Genomic DNA, 23,834 nt, shown 5'->3' with positions numbered 1-23,834 from the left:
GTTATTTTTGAATTCTCTGGAACACCTTAATCCTGTGTTCCACATTTTATTTTGTGTTGATATTTTTTTTTGTATTTGTGTTAATATGAGCAGGACTTGGTAACTGTTCCTGTCATAACTCAAACTGCTCTGTTGTTCTCAGTTTCCGTCTGGTGCCGTTCTTGACAGAACTGCGTGCCGTGATGGACTGGGTTTGGACGGACACTTCGCTGTCTCTGTCCAGCTGGATCTGTGTGGAGGACATCTACGCTCACATCTTCATCCTGAAATGCTGGAGGGAGTCTGAGAAGGTGTTTAATCGTTGCACTTCCAAATGCTGAGATACTCAGAGTGGATTTTATTTTCTTAAACTCCTTCATACTGGCTTTTCTGCCATGACGCAGGTTAAAGAAAATGACACTATTAGACTACTACTTCAACCATCAGCTCTGTTTAAGTACTGATAAAAAAAACAAACAAACAAATCCAAGAGTTTTTGACCGACGTCCAGTAACACACCTTCGTGTCGTCTCTGCAGAGGTATCCTCAGCCACGAGGCCAGAAGAAGAAAAAGGTGGTGAAGTACGGGATGGGAGGCATCATCGTGGTGCTGCTGATCTGCATCGTCTGGTTCCCGCTGCTTTTCATGTCGCTAGTAAAATCTGTGGCTGGAGTTGTTACCCCGCCGCTGGATGTTTCGTTTGAAATCACGCTGGCGGGCTTTCAGGTAGGGGGCTCCACGGAAAAACTGGAGAATATGAACAGAGGTGCCCAGAGCAAAGCTCAGGTGTTTTAGTGTGAAACTGTTAAATGTGTTTTTTGGTTCCTGAAACTTGGATTTGTTCCGATCTGCAGGAAAACGTAAACATCAACTCACTGAACCAAAGTCTTCTGTCCGTCTGTTTTCTCCTCGCAGCCAATCTTCACGATGAGCGCTCAACAGAAACAACTGCAGACCATAACGACACCAGAATACAAAAAATTTAACAATAAATATTTTGGTAACGATGTGAGTACAGATCCAGAAACACGCTGCAGTAGGTTTGGGGCTGGTGTTCCTGTGAATGACCAACCAGACGACTTGGTTGTGTGTATGTGCTGGTTTCAGGACGCCATGCAGTGGCTGGAGGGCTACATGGCAGAAGATCTGATCATCGCTGAGCTTAAAGGAAGTTCCAACTCACTGTGGACCATCAGTCCACCCAGCAGAACCAACCTGATAGAAATGTTGAGCTCTGCCGAGGACTTTCCCATCACTGTGGCCTGGTCTGTGCAGAGGTAGACGCACCGGTGGACAAAAGATTAAAAAAAAAACAAGGATAACAATAATAATGAAGTGAAAAAATAGTCACAGCTCTAACTTACTTTGTTTTCATTTTTCTGTGACATCAGAAACCTCAGCCGCGGTGCCAAAGCTGAAACAGCGTCTGGAAAACGTGTGACGCCACTCGACCAGAGCACAAAGCTGGACTTGATAACTCTCCTGAACGGGACAGGAAGCAGATCGCAAGTGTAAGAGTTAATATCAATGTGTTTAGAAGAAAGGCCCACATCTCAATATCAAGGATTCTATTCTCAATTTATTGTTGCTTTTTTTTACACGGTCAATATACATGCTGTTATTTATACACATTGGGGGAAAGTGTTTTCATTTCAGTGTTGAATAATCTCGATGACTCGTGATGAATCCACAGCTTCTCTGTGATTAATCAGATTCAAATTGTAATTAATTATTCTTAACCTGCCCAGGTTTTTAAGGTATAAACACCAATATGACATAACCTGCTTCTCCGCTGTAGGACCCTCACCAACATCTTTCCACGTTATATACGAGCTCCCAGTGACTCCGATGCGAAACCTGTAGACCCGCTGTACAAGGGTGAGCAGAACGTTTTCATCAATGTGGAGATAAACTAAAATTAGATAGTAGAATTTAAAAATAACCCCTTTTGACTCTGTAGATGAGAAGATGATGGACATCAATCTGACTCTGATGAGAGCTCAGAACATCTCGGAGCATATCCAGGAATGGTGGATCGTCAACCAGACAGAGCTCGGTCCTATTGAGAAGAGAAGTCCCAAGTACAAGTACGAGGCCGGGCTGGAGGTGTACGTTTTTAGTGACCAAGTCAGTCCACCGAGTTTGGGTTTCCTGGCTGGATACGGGTGAGTGACAATTTCCTAATCTTAGAGGAGGAGTATGCAGGTAAAGTAAAAGGACAGAGAAACAGTTAAACAAATATTCCTCATGAAGACCTCAGGTTTATTACGTTCCACCGATAAAGATTTTTTCTGAACTTATTTATCTAAGACACAACCCCTCTGAAGTACTTCAATGTCCCCCAGAAGAGCTGTGCCTTGTACCTTTAGCTCATTTGTTAGCTCCCACTAATATAAAACTGTATGAAACAATCCAAACCTGTCTTCTTCCCTGTCCAGTATCATGGGACTGTACGCCTCTGTGGTGCTGGTCATCGGCAAGTTTGTGCGCGAGTTCTTCAGCGGTATTTCTCACACCATCATGTTTGAAGAGCTCCCCAACGTGGACCGCATCCTCAAGCTGTGCACTGACATCTTTCTTGTACGAGAGACAGGCGAGCTGGACCTGGAGGAGGACATGTACGCCAAACTCATCTTCCTGTACCGCTCGCCAGAAACAATGATCAAGTGGACCCGTGAGAAAACACAGTGAGACCAGATGTCAGTTCGTAAATGCCTGTACGCAGACACTGGGCTGCTGCTCTGCTGGTGCGAGTCGCAATTTTAGCCCATTTACCAGCCCAGGGAGCGCAAGCAGCTGAGGACAAACTCTGTCTTCCTCCTAGTCTGAGGTCTGATGGCAGTGTCATTAACCGGTGTGTTTTTTAACAGTTAACTGAATTAAAGACAGTCAGAAGTTGCAGACCTACTATTCAAATGATAACAGATTTGCTGGTGCTGTATTAATCGTACAAAAACTCAATCAGTTTTGCATCCAGCGCGTAGTAGCAGCAGCTGATGGTCAGCTGGTGAGGACACTAACACATTTTCCTAACTTCCTAACAAAGAGATCTTATGGCTAATATAACTGTAGATTTTTTTTAACCGGCCTTCCTGCTCTTCACACCTGTCCTCCTACATCTTCACTGCAGGCGGACAGAAGCTCAGACTGACTGAAATGTTCCACTTTTAAGGGCTTCCCACCGAGAATAGGTGCACAATAACGACCACATGAGCACAATCGCACATATTCTTCAACTGGAACACGTCAGTCGTCAGTGGGACTGTGCAATACTGAGCTCTTTTCTCCCGACTTTTCCCGAGGCACATGGACCTAAAAAAAAGAAAGATTTTTTTAAGCACACACGAAACACAAATAAATCCCACTTTTTTTTAAATCACGGAGGCCACGCTGAGCCTCTGCAGAGACAACAAAGACAATCTTTACTTGTCTTATTTTGTTTGTATGAAACGAACTGAAACTCTTATGAAGTACATATCTCAGGAAGAGCTGTTTTCACAGATATGGTATGTGTTGTATGTTAAAACATGTATAGGCTTTGATGGATCTAACTGAATACAAGGTAGGAAGGAATTATTTAAAATGGCATGAAATTTAATGTGGATATTGTTCAGACGGACTGATAATGTTTACCGCATAGGCTGTTCCTCAGAGACAGAGCTACATTGCCAATCATCCATGTTCTGCATAGTCTCCAGGTAGGTTAGAGGGGAAGCTCAGCCGAGCTGTTAGTCAATCAGGGTCATGAGCTTTTGGTGGGTGGACATCACTGGTGAACTTCTCACTGGTAACAATCTGTGGTTTCCCACTCATGGCTATTGAGCAGTGTGACGTCTTCATGAATGAATGAAGGGCTGGGACACCAAGCCCTTTTGCCCCAACTATGCATTATTGAACACTGTAGCATGAAGAAAAACTTTCATTACGTATACATTCAAATTTAAGAGGGGCAGGACATGGAGGAATGAAATGTGAAAATGTATGTTTAAGAATTGTGGTGTTAAAGAGGAGCGGAGATGTGAAAATAAAGACCGGTGTGGCGCCTTAACTGTTTTGATGATTTTTTAATTTTTTTAAAAATAAAAACCACTCATCATATCATTATTTATTTGCACCACCACTTAAGTTAAAAACAGTATCCACACCCATAATACCTGTTACTTTTTTTCATTTTTAATTCATGGATGAATGTGTCATGATCTGCTGCATGCCAATGTGCCCCTGAATAAAGCATTTTTCCCACATTGATTATCATACCTCAGCCAATAAAGACCAAGATTGACATTGTAACAACAGACCTTAAAGTAAATGGGTGTATTTTAATTACAAAGAAATGTAAAAGTCTGTCGAATTAAATCTGTGTTGTAATTTAAATGAGGAATGAAGCACTCATTATTCAGGCAGTTGTTAAAGACATCACAGAGAACAAAACACGGTGGGTAAGCCGTCTCTCACTGCCAAGTTTTTTTTAATTTTATTTTATTTAAAACCGGACTAAGGTTTGTCGTATGATATTGTAGTTAAGGCTTGGCCATTTAATGCTTCTACTGCGTCTATTTATATTAAACGTGTGTGTCACGACAGTCACCAATGGTTTTGGCAGTTTAGCATCAAAATCCTTTTTTAATCGGTTTAAACTTTTAAGTCGTTCATATTTTCCCATTTCTCCCCTTTTCTACTTTTATCAATGTATGTTTTATGAAGACTTAGTACGTCAGTACGACAGTCGGCCCTACTTTCTTTAAAAATCATTCAGGATGAATTATGTGACGTAAATTAAAACGTTATCAGAATTCGCGCCAACGTTCCGATTTGCGGCACAACCTAGGTAAATAATACAGAACACTTTACAGCTTGTAAGTTTCGCGGTGCTCGAGGACTACGATTTGACTCAATGAATCGTGACTAAACAAAAAAAAATCAAGAACTTGAATTTTAGGAGCGGTCAACGAAGTCTGACATTTTGTTTAACTGCAAAACCGTCAGCTTTTGAATACATTTCCGAACAGGTAAAATAACCGAACAAACTCTCTTTTATGTACAGTATATTTGATTAATTTGTGTGAAACAACCAAAAACGTTACCATATTTTGTTGAATTATCGTTTAAAATTATTTAGAAACAGTCGGAATAATCGATTTTTATCACTTATTAATCTACTTAGGGCCACACAGCGCCCCCCTCCTCCAGAGATGAAATCAACACAGAGCGTAATTGGTCTACACTTATTGATAATGATGATTACTTAAATCAAATTTAAGTAACTACTAAACAAATATTTTGTTCTGGTTATGGTTCATTTGTACAGCCTTAGTTCACATGTTTCAGTGACGTAGTTCAACCAGGACTGGCAGCTCACAGGGAGCCGCTCAGTACTTTAGTTTTCATTCAAGTCCGCTTGTGCCCCAGCTAATGCACAGCAGCACGAGGATCCGTCCGGAATCCCAACAGTAGTAGGAATGTGTGTGCATTAAATATCGCTTCACAGGGAGCGAGGGCATTAGCCTCATCAAAGATAAATAGGTCCTGGGGAGCTACACGGTCGTTACACGTCTGTCCCGTTTGCTGCAGACGCACAGCCGCTGTTCGTCTCACTGATGTGGAAAAATCTGTCCAGCGCATTTAGGAAAATGTACACAGACCATAAAACGCCACACAGCGGAAATGTTTATTGATGTACGAGCAAATTCTGAAGATCTGCTTTCGAGGTTCTTACACAGCGTATGAATACAACACACACACACCGTTTAACATTGACTGATTCTACTGTTAGAATCTAAATCTACAAAAGGTTTATTGATGAGTTATAGTCAACTCTTTCACAAAGTTGTATGCTTCAATAGCTATTCACATTTTTAGCAGCTAAATAATAAAAAAAACATACTTGGGATTTTAGAATATTTTAATTTGGGTCTGTCAGAGATCATTTCACATTTACAGTATAAACAGTACAATGGCAAACACACATGAAGGAGATCAAAGGTCGCAGAAGACATCACTGCATGGTCCCTTTTTGTTTACTTAGTGAGTCAGGCTTGAGGTTTAGATGAAACTGTTTCCTGGTGAGTGTTATTTTCCACTTTTGGAATATTCCCTTCTTTTAGGAAAGAAAGTCATGCGAATCAGTTGATAATATTCATGAGTTCATTGCAGCGTGGCTTTTCTTAACATGCAGAAAGTGAGTGATTGCATATCGTCCCAGTCCATTTCCTCAGCCACCAATACTGAGTAAAACACCTTAAATCAATAAACACCTCAAATCAACTAACACCATCATACCGGGCTATTCATCGTGTATATTCTTCTTGGATAAATTTTAATAATTTTTTATATACTAATGTAAACCTACAGCAGTAACATATATACCACTAGACACAATAATAACACATGTACATACAACAGTCTTTTATACATTATTCAACATTGAAGAATGACCCCCCGCCCCGCCACTCCCAAGCTCTAATTTTTCTTCTTTAATTTCCACACATTTAAATCTGAGTTTTTTTTACCCATTTTCTGAGTTAAAACAGTCATCCATGTGAGTTTTAGAGATAAATAAAGGGTTTTCTTCTTTTCTTTTCTTTTTTAAACATACACACAGGGTGTGATGGTAGAGCAGCACATGGGTGGAGAAGCAGGATGTGGAGGATGGAGACTAACACAGCCCGCCCTCATAGTCGTCCTCCTCTTCAGCTGCAGCTGACGTTGCACTACCGCCACCCTGTGGAGCAGCAGGGGCCTTCTTCTTTCCTCCCCCTGGTACTCTCAGGGAAATGGCCAGTTTGGCATACTGTCAGAGTGGGGAAGAAAATTGATTTTCTGTCAGCTTCTGAATGCTTTGATGCTCAGGTCAGTTTTTTTTTTCTGCTTCATTTATTTCGTTTTTATTTAATGTGCTTTTTGGTTTTGTCCTTGTTCACCTCTGTAAAGATCAGGAAGCCAAAAAATATTATTTTAGTTGTTGGTTTTGAAATTGGATGAAACTACAGCTCACACAAATATGTTTGAATAAAAAAATCTGAAGGTGTAGTTAAGGATAAACCAACAAAAATGTTCTATTATATGTTTACAAATGAATCCTATTCATTCAGAAATTCAAAACCCATAGGTTTAATCTGGTGAAAAGAGATTTGTAGTACTTTGTATGTGGGATGTACTAAACACTCAAAGGAAAGCATCTGTAGTTACAGCACTCACATCATTGTCCATGTACTTCAGTAAAGGTGAGTTGCACACACGGTAAACCTGGTCATCGTCCTGCTCGTCGTACCCCTGAAGTAGGGTCTCCATGGCGACGCAGTCTTCACTTCCGCTGTAGCCTGGCAGACTTGTTAAAAAAAAATATTGAACAGCATTTTTTATTTATAGATGTCATCTGTTGTGATGAGTCACAAATATTACCATTCCAACACCAGTTGTGATGGTTTACAAAGTAAGGATTATTCTAAGTTCTTCTTGCAGTAAGAACAACACAGAAATCCAACCTGAAAATTCTCCTACCTGTAACTTTCCCTGACACATTTGTCAGCTGCGACAAAATCAGCTCTGTGAAGATGAACCAGCACTTGAGCAGTTGTTTTCTAAAATTAAAAAATATTAAAAATGTTAGTGTGTGCCCCATTGCAATAGCTTTATGTCTGTATGAGGGGTCTGCCCCTCACTTTAAGAACCACTGACATACATGCAGTGTTGTCCAAAATGTCTGATAGTCTGATATTTGGGGAGAAAAATCCTTCCCATCCATTTATGACTTGTGTCTGACTGTCTAACTTTAAATGAGAAAAAACCGACCTTAAAACACATGGGGAAGTTCTCAATTTCTTTGTACATGTTCTTCTCTTTCTGCAGAGCAACTGTAGCTTCATCCAACCTGGTGATGAAAACCACAGGATGACAAGTGAACACACAGGTAACAGAGAGGAGGAATAATAATGATAATTAGACATGAATATGATTATTGTTATTGTTATTATTATTAATGTAATTCCAAGACATGGCTTTGTCATCTGGTAGTTATTGGTCATGACAATAGATGTCCTGTGAAACACATCACCTCCCTCCAACTCTTCTTTACCTTTTTAACCTGACCAGGAGCCTGGATGCTTTGCCCAGCAGCTCAACTGCCTGACGGAGACGGTCTTCATTCTGGAAATGGAAAATAAATGATTTATGGCCTTTGAATATGGGCTGCCCTGCTGGTGAGTGCACAGCTATATACAGTGTATATACTGTATGTAGTTCTTCTCTGGATTTTCCCTAAAAAAACAGTCTGGTATATGATGCATGTCCCCTACTGGTTATAAAGTGATATTAAAGTCCGATGTCTGTCTCGCCCTGTTGCGTTTCGGTCCAAACTCTCGCGTTTAAGTGGAACATTGTGACAATGACTGCGACATTACCTCAAACACTCCGGCTGCCTTCTGATACAGGTCCACGGCTTTCTCCAGGTTTATAGGTTCAATTAGTCTGAGGAGCAAAAACTAAGTTTGAGTAAAAGTGTTGTCTTTTTACAACAGAGGAAAACAAAGAGGTAGAATTAATTTGAATTCATTAGAACCATATATGGAGTAATGTTCTTACTTCCCAGCTCTGTCCAGAGCCATAGCAGCCGTGTCAGGCGTCCCGTTCTCCATGTACATCATACAGGCCTTCTCTATGTACTGGATGGCCTCTGGCATCTTCTTCTGCTCCTGTTACATCACAAACACAACTCTGTTTCAGACACAATATCATCCTGGGAATTTAGAAATAATATATTTTTTATATTTATCACTAAAACTGACATTTGTGATTTTAATTACCTTAAGTTTTTATTTATTTTTTAATTAATTTTATTTATTTTGTCTGTGCTCACCTTCATCATCATCCCAGCCTGTTCAATGGCCCTGTAAAAAGAGAAGGAGCTCTTAGAGTGAGATATATTCTTTTTTCACTATCTCCACTGCTGTATTGTGCTAATATTATAACCAGGAAACTTACTTTGCTGCATGAAAAAGCCTGAAGAGGGATGTTAAGGAAACAATAACACAGGCTCAGCTTACAGTCTGTTGTTTTCTTAGAAAAACAATAGGAGCAGTGAAAAGATACGTCTTGTTTTCTGTGTGACTCTCAGCTTCCTTTAGGTAGGCGTCCTTGGCCTGTTCATACTGCTTGGCATTCTTGAAGCACACGGCTGCAATGTAGTTTGTAAATTTGTATTTATGATTTTTCATCAGTGGGAAGGAAGCAGTTAGGCATCATGGGTATTTTGTCTAACTGTAAATTTCTATGACGTGATATAAAACATTGCTAAAAGAACACATCAAGTATTCAGAAATACATCCCAGTACACGACAATAGCGAGATTTTATTTTTTACATTTTACATGTTGTCTTAATACAGTACTAATAGTACAGTACTAATTTGTGTATTCACTGGTTTGACTGTTACCTGCTTTGCCGTATTCTGATGCAGCACTGTCATAATCAGGCTTCCACTTGGTGAGGCTCGTCTTTAAGCTGCAAACAGACATTTTAACACAAGTTTTAATTTGTACACGCGTACGACAAAACATTGCTCTACATACGTGTTTTATCCTTTCCGATTTAAATGTCACACTGGCCTGACAGCTAGCTAACCTTAGTGATGAAAACTGCTTTAGTGAAAAACAAACGAGCCGCAGTTTTATGTCATAACTCACCATTTTTCCGCTTTAGCTATGTGTTCATGAGCTTCGTTTATCTTCTGAGCAGCCATGCTGTCCAGTGATTTTAATGCGACAAAACGATATTGATTACTATAAATCGCCGCAACGTTTTGGCTCGATGTTTGGATTATTGTGGAACTCCTCCTCGACTGCAACGTCACACCATGTACACGTCACTGCGGTGCGACGGAAGTTGATAGGCATTTGTCTTCGCATATAATTGTTTTTATGGTTATGCTGTTATACTGTTCGTTGGCAACATGTTGGCGAATAATAATGGATTCCTTTGTTGCTCTACACGTTAACACGAAGCAAACGATACACTGTTGAATAGAGAAATTCTCCCGACAGCGTAGTGAACTTCATAAACAGGACTGTCACGTGACCCCATCATGTGACAGTCCTGTTTCTGAAGTTCACTAGTTGTAACTGACATAATTATTGAGTATATAAAAAATAATTGCATTTATTCTTATTTATTAACCAAAATAAACGAGACGTCATTGCAGTTGGGTCTCCTGTAATTTAGAGATCCGTTTGCTAACTATATTTTCTGTGGACATTTAAGTTTAAGAAACTTTTTAAAAACGTCATAATGTTTTATACGCAAGTCCAGTTATGTGTGTAACTAGGATAGAAGCCTTAATATTTAATATATTTTATATTTTATATTGTATTCATTATTTTTTCTTCCACCACTTTATCGTGTGAAGGCTTATGTCTTTATATTTTTGTCATGCATTACTATACTTTTGGCAGTAATCGTATTATTAGTAGTATTGATAGCTATAATTTTAATAATAATAATAATTCCGTTTGATTCCTTTATGTTTAAAAGTTTTCCGGAAGCGGAAACGTATTGTGGTCGATGACGTCAGAATGGCTCCGGTCTGTAATGGCTGAACAAAAACAAACCCTAAGGAGAAAGCCAAACTTTTCGCAACTTCCACTGGGCCATTAAAAAGTTGTAAAGAGTATATTGTTTCTTCACTGTGTGTCTTACGGCCCTTTTATTTACTTGTCCCGGATGAGGGATTACTAATGGATCCCAGATATGACATACCGCGGAGGGCCGCCGCCGGTGGTGGCGGTGGCTCCGCGAACTCGTCGCCCGCTCTGGGAGCTCAATCGCGCCGCAGGAAGATTCCTCCGAGACCCGCTGATTTTAAACTGCAAATTATCATAATCGGCTCCCGTGGTGTTGGTAAAACGAGTCTTATGGAAAGATACACGGACGACACTTTCTGTGAAGCCTGCAAATCCACAGTAGGTGAGTACAAGACGTGTTCACGGACTATTTTGTTTTTATGTTTTTGTCAACTTCTAATTAACATACAGCTGTTCTCCCTCCGCTCATCGACAACCAGAAAACATAGACCAAACTGACATATAAACAAAGTCTGCATCCTAGTTGCTAATGACATATTACTCATCACTTAAAGGGCGTCCATAGTTCAGTGATACGTCTGCAATAACTGCTCATTAGAGGCTTAGTTATAGTAAACAGAATGGCTTGACATTTGTCTTACTGGAAGAACTGTCGAAATAATAAAAGTATGATGGAAAAATCTGTCACTTTGTTCATTTTAAACTATAATATTTAAAGATTTATTATTACCTTGATTAAAAAGTAAATAATGCCTTTGAGGGATTCAGAGACAGTCAATTTGTAAACATAAGGTGTTGTGTGTTTGTAGTATTGAGCAAACACTCATGTGACCAGCACTGCTGCTAGCGAACAGTGTCTGATCCCAAAATAGTCTCTCTCTGACAGCTGCTGTGGCAGAGCTCCACTTTATGCCCGTTTACACCCGTGACAGAGTTTAGAGGTTTTGTGAGGTCTCCACTGGCATTTGATGATTGATCTGATATGTAGAAGAAACCTTCATAGTAGTAGATTGTTGCTGTAGTTATCCACAGACACATATAATTACAAACATAATTTAAAGATGTTTATGATACATTCAGATGTTTATGAGGTTTTAGTTTTCTCAGTATTATGTCTGTATAACCTATATTTAAACCTTTATCAATGCATCTTTATATAAATTCTGAAAGATAAATTCTAAAAATGCTGGTCCGTGCACAGTTAAACATGTTCATGTTTAATTCACTTTGTAGGAGTGGACTTCAAAATCAAAACAGTTGAGCTGAGAGGGAAGAAGATAAGACTTCAGATCTGGTGAGAAACCATGCTTCAGCAGATTCTTTTCTTCTGTGTCATGTTCAGTTTTACTGCAGAATGTTTTCATAAAAACTTACTGATACTTTTGCTGTAATGTGAAAGAACTAACTTAAGGACAAGAGATTTCTCTAAAGTGAAACATTTTCTGTCCAGTCATTGATGTGGTGATAAACACACAACATGTTACTGGTTGAAAGGCTTCTGTACTTGTGGCTTGGCTAAAGCATGGGAGCATTCTATTGCTTGTCTCACTAACACATCTGACCCTCGACCCCACTCCTGTGCCTGTCTTCAACCCGTCTAACCAGGGAGACCGCCTTTGGTGTGTCGTGTCTCTCACATCCTACTGCTCATGTTGCTGCCAAAACAAACACTGCCTTTTTGCCAGTGCTGTCTCTCGTCTACCCTTCTCTAAAGCCTGAGACTGTGACTCACAGGGGAAACAGGGAGAGGCAGGTTGGCTAGAGTGGCTGTAACGTGCACTGTGAGTGAGAGCCTGCTGTCTCACTCACAGTGCCTGTCATGCTGCTGCTGCTGCTGCTGCTGCTAACACACAACAGGATGAATCACAATGAAACCCTACAACCTATCTGTACAAGAACAAGTTGCTCTTTTTTAGTATTTTGGTATTCCTGCTACTTATCCAATAATATGCCCCATCTACGGCCACAAGAGGGCACTGTCCCCCATCTTGACAAGTGACCGCTGCCTCTGGAGTCAGCACAATCATTTAAACACAGGATGTGGAATTAAACGAAACGTGTTAAGCCTTATACTCACTTAAAGAACAAAACAAAGTTGTTGCACAGGAGGATACATTTTCATCTGCGAATTCCTAAAATCAAAATGAGAGAAATGAAAGTGAGTCAAATACAAATGTCCACAAATCAAAATGATTACTGAAACATTTCACCCTGAATTGTTGTGTTCTTGTATTTGTTCAAAAATACCTTACAGTTTCATAAATACACTGATCAATACATTGACATTTGAAGCTCATCTGACACTTCTTTGACCCAGGGACACCGCAGGACAGGAGAGGTTCAACAGCATCACCTCAGCCTATTACAGAGGTGCCAAGGGAATAGTGTTAGTCTATGACATCACCAAGCAGGAGACCTTCGACGACCTCCCCAAATGGATGAAAATGATAGATAAGGTAAACAAGCTAACGTGACTACATCACACAGCCAGGTTTTGTGGGACATTTGACCGTGATGTCGTCTCTTATCAGAGTGAGACAGTAACTGTTGTCTGTCCTTTCCACTTCCTGGTCAGTATGCGTCAGAGGAAGCAGAGCTCCTTCTGGTGGGAAACAAGCTGGACTGTGAGACAGACCGTATCATCTCCAGACAGCAGGGGGAGAGGGTGAGTCCAGAGAGCAGCTCTGACCTATTCAGTAGGTCACTGAACATCCTCCATAGTATACTGCAGATGATACTGCAGTGTTACAAGCCTTTTCACTCAATAAAAATGAGGCAGTAAAGAACTGGTGACTTTATTTTGGAATAATGTATTTCTGATGGTTTGTGTTGACTTTCATCAACTGAATGATTTTATTTTTTGTTAATTCCATTTCCTGTCTCCTCACAGTTTGCCTCTAGAATCAGTGGAATGCGCTTCTGTGAAGCCAGTGCTAAGGACAACTTTAATGTGGACGAGATCTTCCTAAAGCTTGTAGATGATATTCTTAGCAAGGTGGGTGTGAATGGTTTAACACTATCTAACTAACACTGCACATTACCAAGATGCCATCTACTGACAAAAATAATATTTTATCTGCTTGATGCAAAAATGACACAAAAACGAAACTCTGATCTGCAGACCCCTGTTGAAGACCTCTGGTCTATGGTACAAAATACAACCAGGTGAACACTGGTACTGACCTGTTTTCTGACTCTCCCTCACATTGTTCTTCTGTTCCTGATCCAACAGATGCCTCTGGAAGTTCCCAACAAGGAGCTTTCCAACAGTGTCCTGTCTCTGCAGCCTGAACCGGAAGTGCCTCCAGAGTTGCCCCCTCCTCGCATACGCTGTTGCTGAGACGGGTCCCCGTCACACAAGCACACTTAGAACTCATGTTACAAGCAACAATTTGGCCACAAGGGGGCAGGACACTGCAACAATTTAAACATGTTACTTCCTGCTCTTCAAGTGTATAGATTTTTGACTACCCAGTATTATCTGCTCTGCTTTTTTTCCCTCTTCCTCTGTTTTGTAACAGGACTCGTGCCAAACTAACATCTAATCAGCTGAAGAAGCCTCTTGGATGAGAGGTGGTCTTCAGAAAAAAAAAACTACTTTGTCCAGTTGCTTTCGATGTACCCATTTTTTGGCTTCCTTCAGACCTCTCTGTTCACATTTTACCCAGACTACCTCACTCCTCACATAGTTAGGTCCGCTGCACCCCTCGGGTTCCTTCATGGAGCAGAGGCTCCTGGTGATGGTTGCACATTTTTGTAGAAGGGGATTTAAGAGGGTTTCACAACTCGGTCACATTCTCTTCTCATCATCACCATCACATTTTCACAGTGGGGTTTACGAAAGTAAAGCGTAGTGAAGTATTTCTTCTTCTTGAGGTATTTCTACAGAGACGTCAGTGTTGAGCTGTAGGTCAGATGACAAATATTAGCCGAGTGAGATGCTGCTTGTCCTTCACCAAGTGTGTGTCGGTGAGAAATTTGCAATACTGTTACGTCAGTCTTTTGAACAAGCTTTTTTTCACATTATAAAAATGTTTGCACTCTGTGGAAAAGTTAAGAACACGACGATTAAGAAAAGCACTAAAAAAGAAAATCAACGTTGACTCGACTACTGGAGACGAGCGTTCGTCATGGAAGGAAAGACGGTTGTTGTAATTTTTAGTGGGTTTTTGCAAGTTACTGACATTTGGAAGGATTTGAGATGATGACCTACTTCATGGTCATGCAAGGGTTTTGGTATTTAACACTTGGTTCCTTTGGATTTAGATTCAGGGCAGAGGAGCTGTGGTAGATCTGTTGGGGGTGTATTTGACTGACTCAGGAAATTTGTTTTGGATAAAAACTGTTTTCTTTCGTCTGGGGTGTGATCATAGACCTGCAGTTTGCAAAGGAGGCTAGCAGCTTTGAAGTCATGACACGGCAGTTTTTCTTTAAGGACCAGTTGCGTGGTTTTACTTGACACGAGGATGAGCTTGGTTCCTAGTCATTTCATTTTTTTAATATAGTATTTGTTGTGGTATTACTGCAGTTTGAGCACCGTGGGCGTCTCAGTTTTGTTACTACATGTAGAAGCGGCAGCCCAGGTGAAGGAGGAGCCGCTTCAGTGGAATGTTGACGTTAGGAATCGAACAAATCTAGTGTTTTTTACCGATGGAAAAATACAAACTTTCTTCTTCTTCTTCTTCTTCTTCTTTCGGCTTTGTCCCTTTTTCAGGGGTTGCCACAGCAAATCATTGAAAAATACAAACTTTGACCAGACAAAATACCTGACGATGACCTGACTATAACTGTTCTTTGCTGACAGTTTATTATTCAAACTTTTGGATTTTCATTTTCTTTGGGCTCATGTTTGGAATTGAACCTTTTTTCCTGTCCTTTTCTCTGATTTCTTTTTTTAATACTCATCACTAACCCTACAGTCTCTTGTAGGCAAGATACTATACTACTCTATGATTTATTACACATATATTTTATCCATTCATGTGGTTCTATAGTGTAGCCGTTATAACACATGCCTTACATGTCTGCGTGCCTGGGTTTGAGCCCTAGAGGAACCCCATACTAAAATCCTTCTGATGTAAGTTGTGTCTGCTAAACACATAAATGTCATTCATAATTGTGTATGCTTAAAGAAAATGGAAGACTGTACTTTGTATTAAACCTGTTTCAAGCCTTTGAAAAAGTTCTGGCATGTTTTCAAAAAGGATTTATTGTATTTATAACTTGTGCCATTCATGAACTAATGAGATGCAATAAAAAAAAATAATGTTTTGTGCCTGTAATGTTTGGACTGTTGGAGTTTATTTCAGTGTCTGGTCATTCTGTGACCCTGTGAATTCTCCCTTTTGTCTCCTATTCCAAGGTTGAATATTTTATTCTTTTTAATTATTGCAAATGTTCAATCTAGTCATGCTTCATATTTCGATTTCCCCGAGCAATATTTTAACTCATCACTCTTGTCATTAGAGGGCGTCATCTTCAGACCGTGTCAGACCTGGTCCCACAGATGACTGTACTCAGGGGAACTGCTGCTGCTGCCGCCGCGCATGCGCACTACTGAAACTCACGGCCGTGGATCCTCACACCGCAGCAACTGCAGATATTCCATGTCAGATTGGAAGGAGAGGGAGCAGGGAGGACGAAACACGGGGGGAGCAGCGCGTAAAGGCCACGAGAGAGGGATGGAGACCCGGTGTGAGGAGCAGGAGGAGGGCTGAAGTGACTCCTTTCTTTCTTTCCCTTTTTTTTATTTACTTAGTCTTGATCCGCATATGCAACCTGCCCGTAATCCCATCTATGCCTCTAATCCCCGTTTATTCGATCGTTTCCTCAGAGGTGGATCCACACTGACAGCCTGGTGAGTGCAGACAGGATGGAGTGAAAGAGCCAGCACAACGCAGGATGCGCATCTCCAGCCTGACCAGGAAGAAGACCAAAAACCCCGAGTGTCTTCCAGGCGTCGCCTGTCAGAGACTTCCCTCGGTGCCGTGGATTGATCCCTTCCTACATCCCCGTGCTGCTGCTGGAGTATAATGGAGAGCTCCAATGGCTCTGGGGGTGAGCACAAACCGCAGAACCACCAGGTGGAGAAGAAGAGGCTGAACCGAGCACCGTCCCCGGCCAGACCGTCCCTCAAGGATGTGCACCCCCGCTCCACTAAACCACCTGCCATCGTCCCCAAGTCCGTTATAACACATGCCTTACATGTCTGCGTGCCTGGGTTTGAGCCCTAGAGGAACCCCATACTAAAATCCTTCTGATGTAAGTTGTGTCTGCTAAACACATAAATGTCATTCATAATTGTGTATGCTTAAAGAAAATGGAAGACTGTACTTTGTATTAAACCTGTTTCAAGCCTTTGAAAAAGTTCTGGCATGTTTTCAAAAAGGATTTATTGTATTTATAACTTGTGCCATTCATGAACTAATGAGATGCAATAAAAAAAAATAATGTTTTGTGCCTGTAATGTTTGGACTGTTGGAGTTTATTTCAGTGTCTGGTCATTCTGTGACCCTGTGAATTCTCCCTTTTGTCTCCTATTCCAAGGTTGAATATTTTATTCTTTTTAATTATTGCAAATGTTCAATCTAGTCATGCTTCATATTTCGATTTCCCCGAGCAATATTTTAACTCATCACTCTTGTCATTAGAGGGCGTCATCTTCAGACCGTGTCAGACCTGGTCCCACAGATGACTGTACTCAGGGGAACTGCTGCTGCTGCCGCCGCGCATGCGCACTACTGAAACTCACGGCCGTGGATCCTCACACCGCAGCAACTGCAGATATTCCATGTCAGATTGGAAGGAGAGGGAGCAGGGAGGACGAAACACGGGGGGAGCAGCGCGTAAAGGCCACGAGAGAGGGATGGAGACCCGGTGTGAGGAGCAGGAGGAGGGCTGAAGTGACTCCTTTCTTTCTTTCCCTTTTTTTTATTTACTTAGTCTTGATCCGCATATGCAACCTGCCCGTAATCCCATCTATGCCTCTAATCCCCGTTTATTCGATCGTTTCCTCAGAGGTGGATCCACACTGACAGCCTGGTGAGTGCAGACAGGATGGAGTGAAAGAGCCAGCACAACGCAGGATGCGCATCTCCAGCCTGACCAGGAAGAAGACCAAAAACCCCGAGTGTCTTCCAGGCGTCGCCTGTCAGAGACTTCCCTCGGTGCCGTGGATTGATCCCTTCCTACATCCCCGTGCTGCTGCTGGAGTATAATGGAGAGCTCCAATGGCTCTGGGGGTGAGCACAAACCGCAGAACCACCAGGTGGAGAAGAAGAGGCTGAACCGAGCACCGTCCCCGGCCAGACCGTCCCTCAAGGATGTGCACCCCCGCTCCACTAAACCACCTGCCATCGTCCCCAAGTCCCCCAAACTCAAGCAGCAGCAGCAGCAGTCTGCCTCCGTGCCCTCATCGCATCCCAAAAGCATCTTCCGGCGCACTCCTCGGGCCAAGGAGAAACCAGCTGCCGTGAAAAGTAGCCCCAAATCCCCTGTGGTGAAAAAGCCCACCAAGGGACCCCATCATGCAGCAGCTGAGGCCAAACCCACGAGCCCCAAACCGGACAGCACCAGCAGCCCGACTCTCGCCAAAGGCAAGAAGGAGAAACCAGCCTCCCCCGGCCCGCACAGCCAAGTATCTCTGATCCGGGTACCGACCGGAGTGGCTCTCGCCCGCGTCAGTCAGACGGACAGCAGCTCGGATCTGTCAGACTGCCCCTCTGAGCCGCTGTCAGATGAGAACAGACTGGCGCCGGCCGCCAGTAGCGACGCCGAGTCCGGTACCGGCTCCAGTGACCGGGACCAGCAGGGAGCCGAGAACCCGCTGCGGCCAGAGGCCACAGGAGCGGCGGCTGCTGCCGCTGCTGCTCTGCGCACAACAGAAGCTTCTGCAACCGCCAAGGAAAGCATGTCTCAGGCTCAGCCCGCTCCGGGGGCGCACGGTGATAAACACAAGCAGAAACAGGCAACAAGCGCACAATTCAAACTGCCAGCCACCAGAGATCCAGCCGAGGAGGAGCTGCTGCGAGAGATCGAAGATCTGAGATCAGAAAACGACTACCTCAAGGTAACGTCACCGTGTGTCAACCGCTGACCTGAGATCAGAGTTCAACGACATCTGCAAATCCTTAGAAACTGCTTTAAAAAGTCACGAGTTCCTCTGCACGTTTTCCTAATAAATAACTAAGTCAATTATTGTGGTGCACCGCAATGGACAAAACATTGAAAAGGTTCAAATAGATGACATTCAGGTGAAGGAACTGTAGTAGCTGTGTCTTCAGTGTGATGCTCTGTGGTTCATCATCAGATGTCCTTAGTCAGCATTCCTGGTAGCATCCTTACACTGTCCTCAATCAAAGAATGGAGGAGTAAATTAGCACAGAAACATACTGTAGTTTCTACACCTGCAAGGGTCGGACCCTGTTTTCTTCTTGTGTGTTTGTGTGTGTGTGTGTGTGTGTGTGTGTATCAGTCAGTGACTGCCTCCTCCTCTTTATGACTCCACAAAAACACAAGGGACTTAATCGGCTTTTCTGCCTACAGCTGTAGTGTCTCCATCCCACAGGATTTGGCATTATTCTCCATAGATGGGGGGGGGGGGGGGGGGGGGGGGTAGAAGGGGGCATAGTTTGGTTCAAACCCCCTCCACTCTGGTTGTCAGGCGTCCAGCTGGGTTCCTGTGCTGCTGACATCATCAACTCTGTGTTATTTCTCGTGTGTGTTGGCTGTGGTACTGTCTGCTGGTCCGTCCAGGTTGTCTCTGTCCTGCTTCCTGTCCGGGGTCTCCGTCTCTCTCTTCTCGACCCCAAAGGAGGACCAGCAGCAGACAGTGGTTGAATGAATTATAAATGGTTCAGTCAACAGAAAATGTATCAACTAATGCATTATTAACTCACATCAGTGACTCAGACGTTAGGATCATGCACTGGTAAAACTACTGGACCTGTTCCATTCAGAGGGACATTTACTGTGGAAACTGCACATAAGATATAACTTCATCTACTTTCCATTAACTTATTTTAATATAATTGAAATGAAGGAACCATAACTTTGCTACTGCTGTGTTTTAGAATCATGAAAAAGACAAAAAAATATAAAAGTGGACTCTGCTGCTGTTGTCTCTCCCAGGATGAAGTGGACGAGCTGCGAGCAGAGATGGAGGAGATGCGTGACAGCTACCTGGAGGAGGAGGTCTATCAGCTGCAGGAGCTGCGCAGGGAACTCGACCGATCCAACAAGAACTGCCGCATCCTGCAGTACCGCCTTCGAAAGGCGGAGCAGAAGAGCCTGCGGGTCGCACAGACGGGACACATGGACGGAGAGCTGCTCCGTAGTCTGGAGCAGGACTTGAAGGTCAAAGATACTCCACTTTAAACTGTGACTTTGTCAGGACTTTTGGTTGTGTTTTGTTTTCTAATTGGCAGTAAATAAACCAGGTCTCTGTGAACTGACCTCAGACAGGACACTGATTCACTGAGAGTAAACAAATTAACATTTACACTAGGACAACACAAAATAAGTTGGAAAAACCATGAAGGGTGAGGAGGATTATTCACTCTTAATTGACTGTAGGTGTGAATGTGAACCTGAATGGTAATTTGTCTCTATGTCGCCCTCTGATGGACTCAGACTGCAGTGATTGGCTGGTGTGTGTGTGTTTATGTTTTATCCTGTACACAAATGTCTGTAAAACAAACACGTCTGCGTTCTGGACCTCAGGTGGCCAAAGACGTGTCTGTGCGTTTGCACAACGAGCTGGAGAGCGTGGAGGACAAACGCAGCCGAGCCGAGGACGAGAACGAGCTGCTCAGGCAGAAGATCATCGAGGTGGAGATTTCCAAACAGGCACTGCACAACGAGCTGGAGCGGACCAGAGAGGTAAGGGAGCGGGTCGGTACTGTAGAACTGACATCTGTGTTGTCTCTCTGAGCTCTGCTCCTGGGTGAATCTGATGATGATGACGCTCTGATGTAGAAGGAAAGCAGGTGGTGAAACGCCTGTTTTTGCTGATCTCAGGTCTGTAGTCTTTGTGTGTGTGTGTGTGTGTTTTACACTCCTGGTTCCAAAATGTGAAACGTCTGACTCCCAGACTAGCAGCTGCCTACTAGGACCAAAGGACAATCACTGATGTCGTCTGTTTTAAGTCATCTTTAGACAAGACTCTAGACTGCTCTTTGTTTTCTGATTTCCCTCAGAGCCGCGGCTTTATTAGGATCGTCATACTTACAGGATTAGACGGAGAGTCTGGGACACAGATGAGACTGCACTTTTCTGTGATTCCCAGAAATTTGGCACAGCAAAACAACCCGCATGTCTGTGTTAAAACAAATACCAGCAGCAGCTTCCCTGCTCTGGTCTACTGAACATGACATCTGTAGTTTCTCTACGTCTGAAGACTGTCATCATCCGCACAATCCACTCTCAAGTTTTTTTCAGACTCGTTGGTTAACAACAGTGACACGGATGAGCAGCAAATTCAGTGATAAAAATGTGGTTGAACTGGATCTTGAAGTTGTTCTCGTCCTCCTGTACTGAACGCAGAGCAAAGTCAGTGTGAAGAGAAGTGTTTTGGGATTAATTTACGGGTCGAATCCAGGCCATTGAAAAAGGTTTTTTGTCTCTTAAAATGTCCTTCATCACTTTCTAAAAATCCATCCGTTACTGTTAACCAGGCATAAATTCTACACTCTCAACCTTCACTACGTCTCTAAAGGTAGATTGTGTTGAATGCTCTTCAATTTCCTTTTTTTTTCTGCTGAAAGAGCAGCTGACCTGAAAGTTGAGGGATCTATTCTCACCAGAAATAAAAATTCCTGCCCAAATTAGTTTGGTTTTCAAAAACACATCCATGAACAGAAGATGTTTTGTTTTAGTAAGAAAATCACAGATGTGTTGTTTCTTCACCTGCTTCTTTCCCTCATCTCTGCCGTCAGAGATTAGACGACGTGCCTTTGAGCCAAAGACTGACACCGACGTCTGGGTCAGTGCATGAAGTAAACAGCAGTCTGTGTTATTACACACACTCTGAGGAGAGGAGACAGCGTGGCAGAGAGGCTCCATAGAATGACCCCTTGTCACAGTGAACATGTTATTCCTCCTGCATCTGGTGGCAGCTATTAAAGACGCGGGGCGGGGGATTTATTCAGTCCCCTGACCTTTGAGAAAAGACCTGCTAATATGTGTAATGAAATGGAACTAATGAACTGTCGACGTACGTAACACAGGTGTCAGCTGATTTATTAGCTGCTCCCATTCCTCCGTGATCGGTGCAGATTTTATTACAGTGAATTATAATCTATGTGTTCGTCCTCTGGTAGCGGCATCCCCGTGTTTGTGGGTTCTGTACAGTTTCCTTCCACAGTCGGAACATTTGAGGTAGGTTAGATATTAGATATTAACTCTGCTTTGATCATTGGTGTGAATGGAAGTGTGAATGGTTGTCTCTACATGTGGCCCTGTGCTCAACTGTCAATCTGTCCAGGTAACTGCGTCCTGCTCGGTAACTACTGTGATTTGGCTGCATTTGTAATAAGAAGATTTGCAGCATTTCTTTGTCTGATGTATAAAGTATTTTGGGCTTCATTTTTTTCCCGACCTCCTTAACCAGTACTGTACTCCTAGTATCACTTCTTGTTTTTCCCCCTCCATCCCTGGTCACCATAGCAGCAGTCTACAGCACAGGGATTTAACACAGTTTTTACACTGAACGTCCTTCTCGCTGTAACCTCATCTGTCACTGTCCAGAACTACGGACGGGCTAGATTCAAACCCGTGACCTTTTGCGTGTCAGGATAAGAATTTTACTGCAGAATATTTGTTTTTTATACTAAGAAAAAAAAGGTTCTTATGTTGGAGACATTTGATGCAGCATCTTTTCACTACAAAGACTGGAGAGAGGGGAAAGTCTGCACTGATCATCCATCACATCAAAGCTGTCTGAGCAGGAATCACAGCAGACGTCCCCCGCCCCTCCTCCCTCTCCTCCCTCCCCTTCCTCCCCTTCCTCCTCCTCACTCCTCTCTGCGCAAGATGTCTTTGAAAACTCTCCTGATCCTCCTCTTATCTCTTCCTTCATGGCAGCCGTGGGTTTCACTGCTCTCCTGCGCTGCGCTCCACTGCTGGCAGAGCAGAGTGTGAAGGAATCTGATTGACCTAGTTAGTGCTCAGTGGTGACTGCAGCGGAGAGGAGAATCCTCTGCAGCAGTGACACACATTCACATGGAGCTCCATCATCTCCATACACAGCAGGAGGTGTTCACTGAACACACACTGCTGTGGTTTACACACACCACAGCATCACTAATTAAAATATAAGACCATTGTTAAGAATGAGTCCTAATTAAAAATAGAACAATTTCAAGGAAATTCCCGGTGTCTTTAAATTAGTTTGGGCTTAGAGGTGACGACCTGAAGGTCACGCCGTAAAGACACCGCTCATCTCTGCTCACTATCAGTGGCATGAAGCGAGTTTCAGAATATGAATTCTGCATGGAACCCTGGAGGAACGTTTTTATAATCCTGTCTTTGAAGTTCACCAGGCTGAGAGACTCGGAGGGAAACGTGTTCGCTGTGTTTCAGAAAGATAAAAAAAAAAAAGACATTTTCATTCTATCGGTTGAAAAATTTGTCATTAATTCCTCCTCTGCTGCTGCACTCAGTTTAGGGTTCAAGGAGATGGAGGGGCTGCAGTCATTGGGCGAGGGTGGGCTCCACTCTGGCCAACAACCATTCAACTATAATTCACACCTATAGCTAATTAAGAGTGAACCTGTAATCTAGTCCTACATGTGTTTGGACTGGAGGAAAAACTCCATACAGAAACACCATCAGGGGTTTTTGGTTCTGACCACTGTTCTTCTTCTTCTTCTTCTTCATCTTCTTCCTCTTCTTCTTCTTCTTCTTCTTCATCTTCTTCCTCTTCTTCTTCTTCTTCTTCTTGTGGGTGAGACGACAGACTGTGCAGACGTAGTGAGTCAGTCACTGTTGTTCTTCCACCTGATGGGGGTTAGAACCGTCTGACCCTGGTTGACACTAATTCTGCTGCTTCAGAACAGAGAGGATGGAGGAAGGAGCGGGTTGTAGGAGGAGACACAGCTCTGAAACTTACTTACTGAACTGGATGTTTTTATTTTTGTTTTAAAGCTTGTTTTAGTGGCAGAAGCCAAACAGTACCATCCTCAAGTTCCTCGTTCCGTTAAAGTGCAGCGAGTTATATTTGGAACCTTTGATGCTGTAGTGTCGACGTCACACTGTTTTTGTTTCAGGTGGAAACTCCTGTGT

The 23,834-nt window shown here is 42.8% G+C and overlaps 4 protein-coding genes and 1 long non-coding RNA gene across 19 annotated transcripts in view; 4 read left to right on the top strand and 1 right to left on the bottom strand.

Annotated features, from left to right (window-relative positions):
• The window catches only part of piezo2b (piezo-type mechanosensitive ion channel component 2b), a 52,648-nt gene extending 48,294 nt beyond the window's left edge, over positions 1-4,354 (top strand). For 6 of the 7 annotated variants that reach the window (XM_017042333.2, XM_008334654.3, XM_008334655.3 and 3 more), the window contains 8 exons: positions 143-290; positions 518-706; positions 896-988; positions 1,088-1,257; positions 1,372-1,491; positions 1,779-1,858; positions 1,941-2,145; positions 2,419-4,354. In XM_017042333.2, the coding sequence (XP_016897822.1) occupies positions 143-290; positions 518-706; positions 896-988; positions 1,088-1,257; positions 1,372-1,491; positions 1,779-1,858; positions 1,941-2,145; positions 2,419-2,671 (1,258 nt within the window). In that variant the 3' untranslated portion in view covers positions 2,672-4,354. Of the gene's footprint in view, positions 1-142; positions 291-517; positions 707-834; positions 989-1,087; positions 1,258-1,371; positions 1,492-1,778; positions 1,859-1,940; positions 2,146-2,418 lie in introns of those variants that run through there. The other variant, XM_025052652.1, reaches the window with a different exon arrangement.
• Positions 4,355-5,864: 1,510 nt separating this feature from the next.
• napgb (N-ethylmaleimide-sensitive factor attachment protein, gamma b) lies at positions 5,865-9,843 on the bottom strand. Its single transcript, XM_008334656.3, has 12 exons — positions 9,660-9,843; positions 9,410-9,477; positions 9,068-9,152; positions 8,960-8,977; positions 8,835-8,865; positions 8,561-8,670; positions 8,380-8,446; positions 8,055-8,125; positions 7,772-7,850; positions 7,481-7,560; positions 7,178-7,307; positions 5,865-6,770 (listed from the first exon to the last, which is right to left on the bottom strand). The coding sequence occupies exons 1-12, from the start codon at positions 9,713-9,715 to the stop codon at positions 6,636-6,638; spliced, it is 930 nt and encodes a 309-aa protein (XP_008332878.1). The 5' UTR covers positions 9,716-9,843; the 3' UTR covers positions 5,865-6,635.
• Positions 8,069-16,516, top strand: LOC103396533 (uncharacterized). The gene is made up of 3 exons (XR_003048731.1): positions 8,069-8,178; positions 16,020-16,271; positions 16,387-16,516. It is a non-coding gene; the product is annotated as an uncharacterized LOC103396533 (long non-coding RNA).
• On the top strand, positions 10,515-14,147 carry rab12 (RAB12, member RAS oncogene family). The gene is made up of 6 exons (XM_008334657.3): positions 10,515-10,935; positions 11,787-11,847; positions 12,871-13,009; positions 13,129-13,218; positions 13,444-13,548; positions 13,786-14,147. Exons 1-6 carry the CDS (start codon positions 10,707-10,709, stop codon positions 13,891-13,893), a joined length of 732 nt encoding a protein of 243 aa, XP_008332879.1. The 5' UTR covers positions 10,515-10,706; the 3' UTR covers positions 13,894-14,147.
• A 501-nt stretch (positions 16,517-17,017) lies between the features above and the next one.
• LOC103396534 (microtubule cross-linking factor 1) overlaps positions 17,018-23,834 on the top strand; it is a 32,342-nt gene continuing 25,525 nt past the window's right edge. For 7 of the 9 annotated variants that reach the window (XM_025052659.1, XM_025052658.1, XM_025052657.1 and 4 more), the window contains exons 1-3: positions 17,018-18,621; positions 19,683-19,907; positions 20,274-20,432. In XM_025052659.1, coding sequence (XP_024908427.1) covers positions 17,770-18,621; positions 19,683-19,907; positions 20,274-20,432 — 1,236 coding nt within the window. In that variant the 5' untranslated portion in view covers positions 17,018-17,769. The remainder of the gene's footprint in view (positions 18,622-19,682; positions 19,908-20,273; positions 20,433-23,834) is intronic. The other 2 variants (XM_025052654.1, XM_025052653.1) reach the window with 2 other exon arrangements.

The sequence above is a fragment of the Cynoglossus semilaevis genome, chromosome 20 (assembly GCF_000523025.1).
Source record: "Cynoglossus semilaevis isolate Cse_v1.0 chromosome 20, Cse_v1.0, whole genome shotgun sequence".
Taxonomy (NCBI): Eukaryota; Metazoa; Chordata; class Actinopteri; order Pleuronectiformes; family Cynoglossidae; genus Cynoglossus; species Cynoglossus semilaevis.
This window is presented reverse-complemented; position numbering and strand designations above follow the sequence as displayed.

What these genes read in the sequence shown, in the direction of transcription:
- rab12 (XM_008334657.3), top strand. Translation starts at nt 10,707, where the DNA reads ATGGATCCCAGATATGACATACCGCGGAGGGCCGCCGCCGGTGGTGGC. An exon ending in GGATGAAAATGATAGATAAG is followed by an intron (nt 13,010 to 13,128) that starts GTAAACAAGCTA and finishes CTTCCTGGTCAG; the next exon opens with TATGCGTCAGAGGAAGCAGA. An exon ending in TAGATGATATTCTTAGCAAG is followed by an intron (nt 13,549 to 13,785) that starts GTGGGTGTGAAT and finishes CTGATCCAACAG; the next exon opens with ATGCCTCTGGAAGTTCCCAA.
- napgb (XM_008334656.3), bottom strand. Translation starts at nt 9,715, where the DNA reads ATGGCTGCTCAGAAGATAAACGAAGCTCATGAACACATAGCTAAAGCG. An exon ending in AGGCAGCCGGAGTGTTTGAG is followed by an intron (nt 8,126 to 8,379) that starts GTAATGTCGCAG and finishes TTCCATTTCCAG; the next exon opens with AATGAAGACCGTCTCCGTCA. An exon ending in TGAAGTACATGGACAATGAT is followed by an intron (nt 6,771 to 7,177) that starts GTGAGTGCTGTA and finishes CCACTCTGACAG; the next exon opens with TATGCCAAACTGGCCATTTC.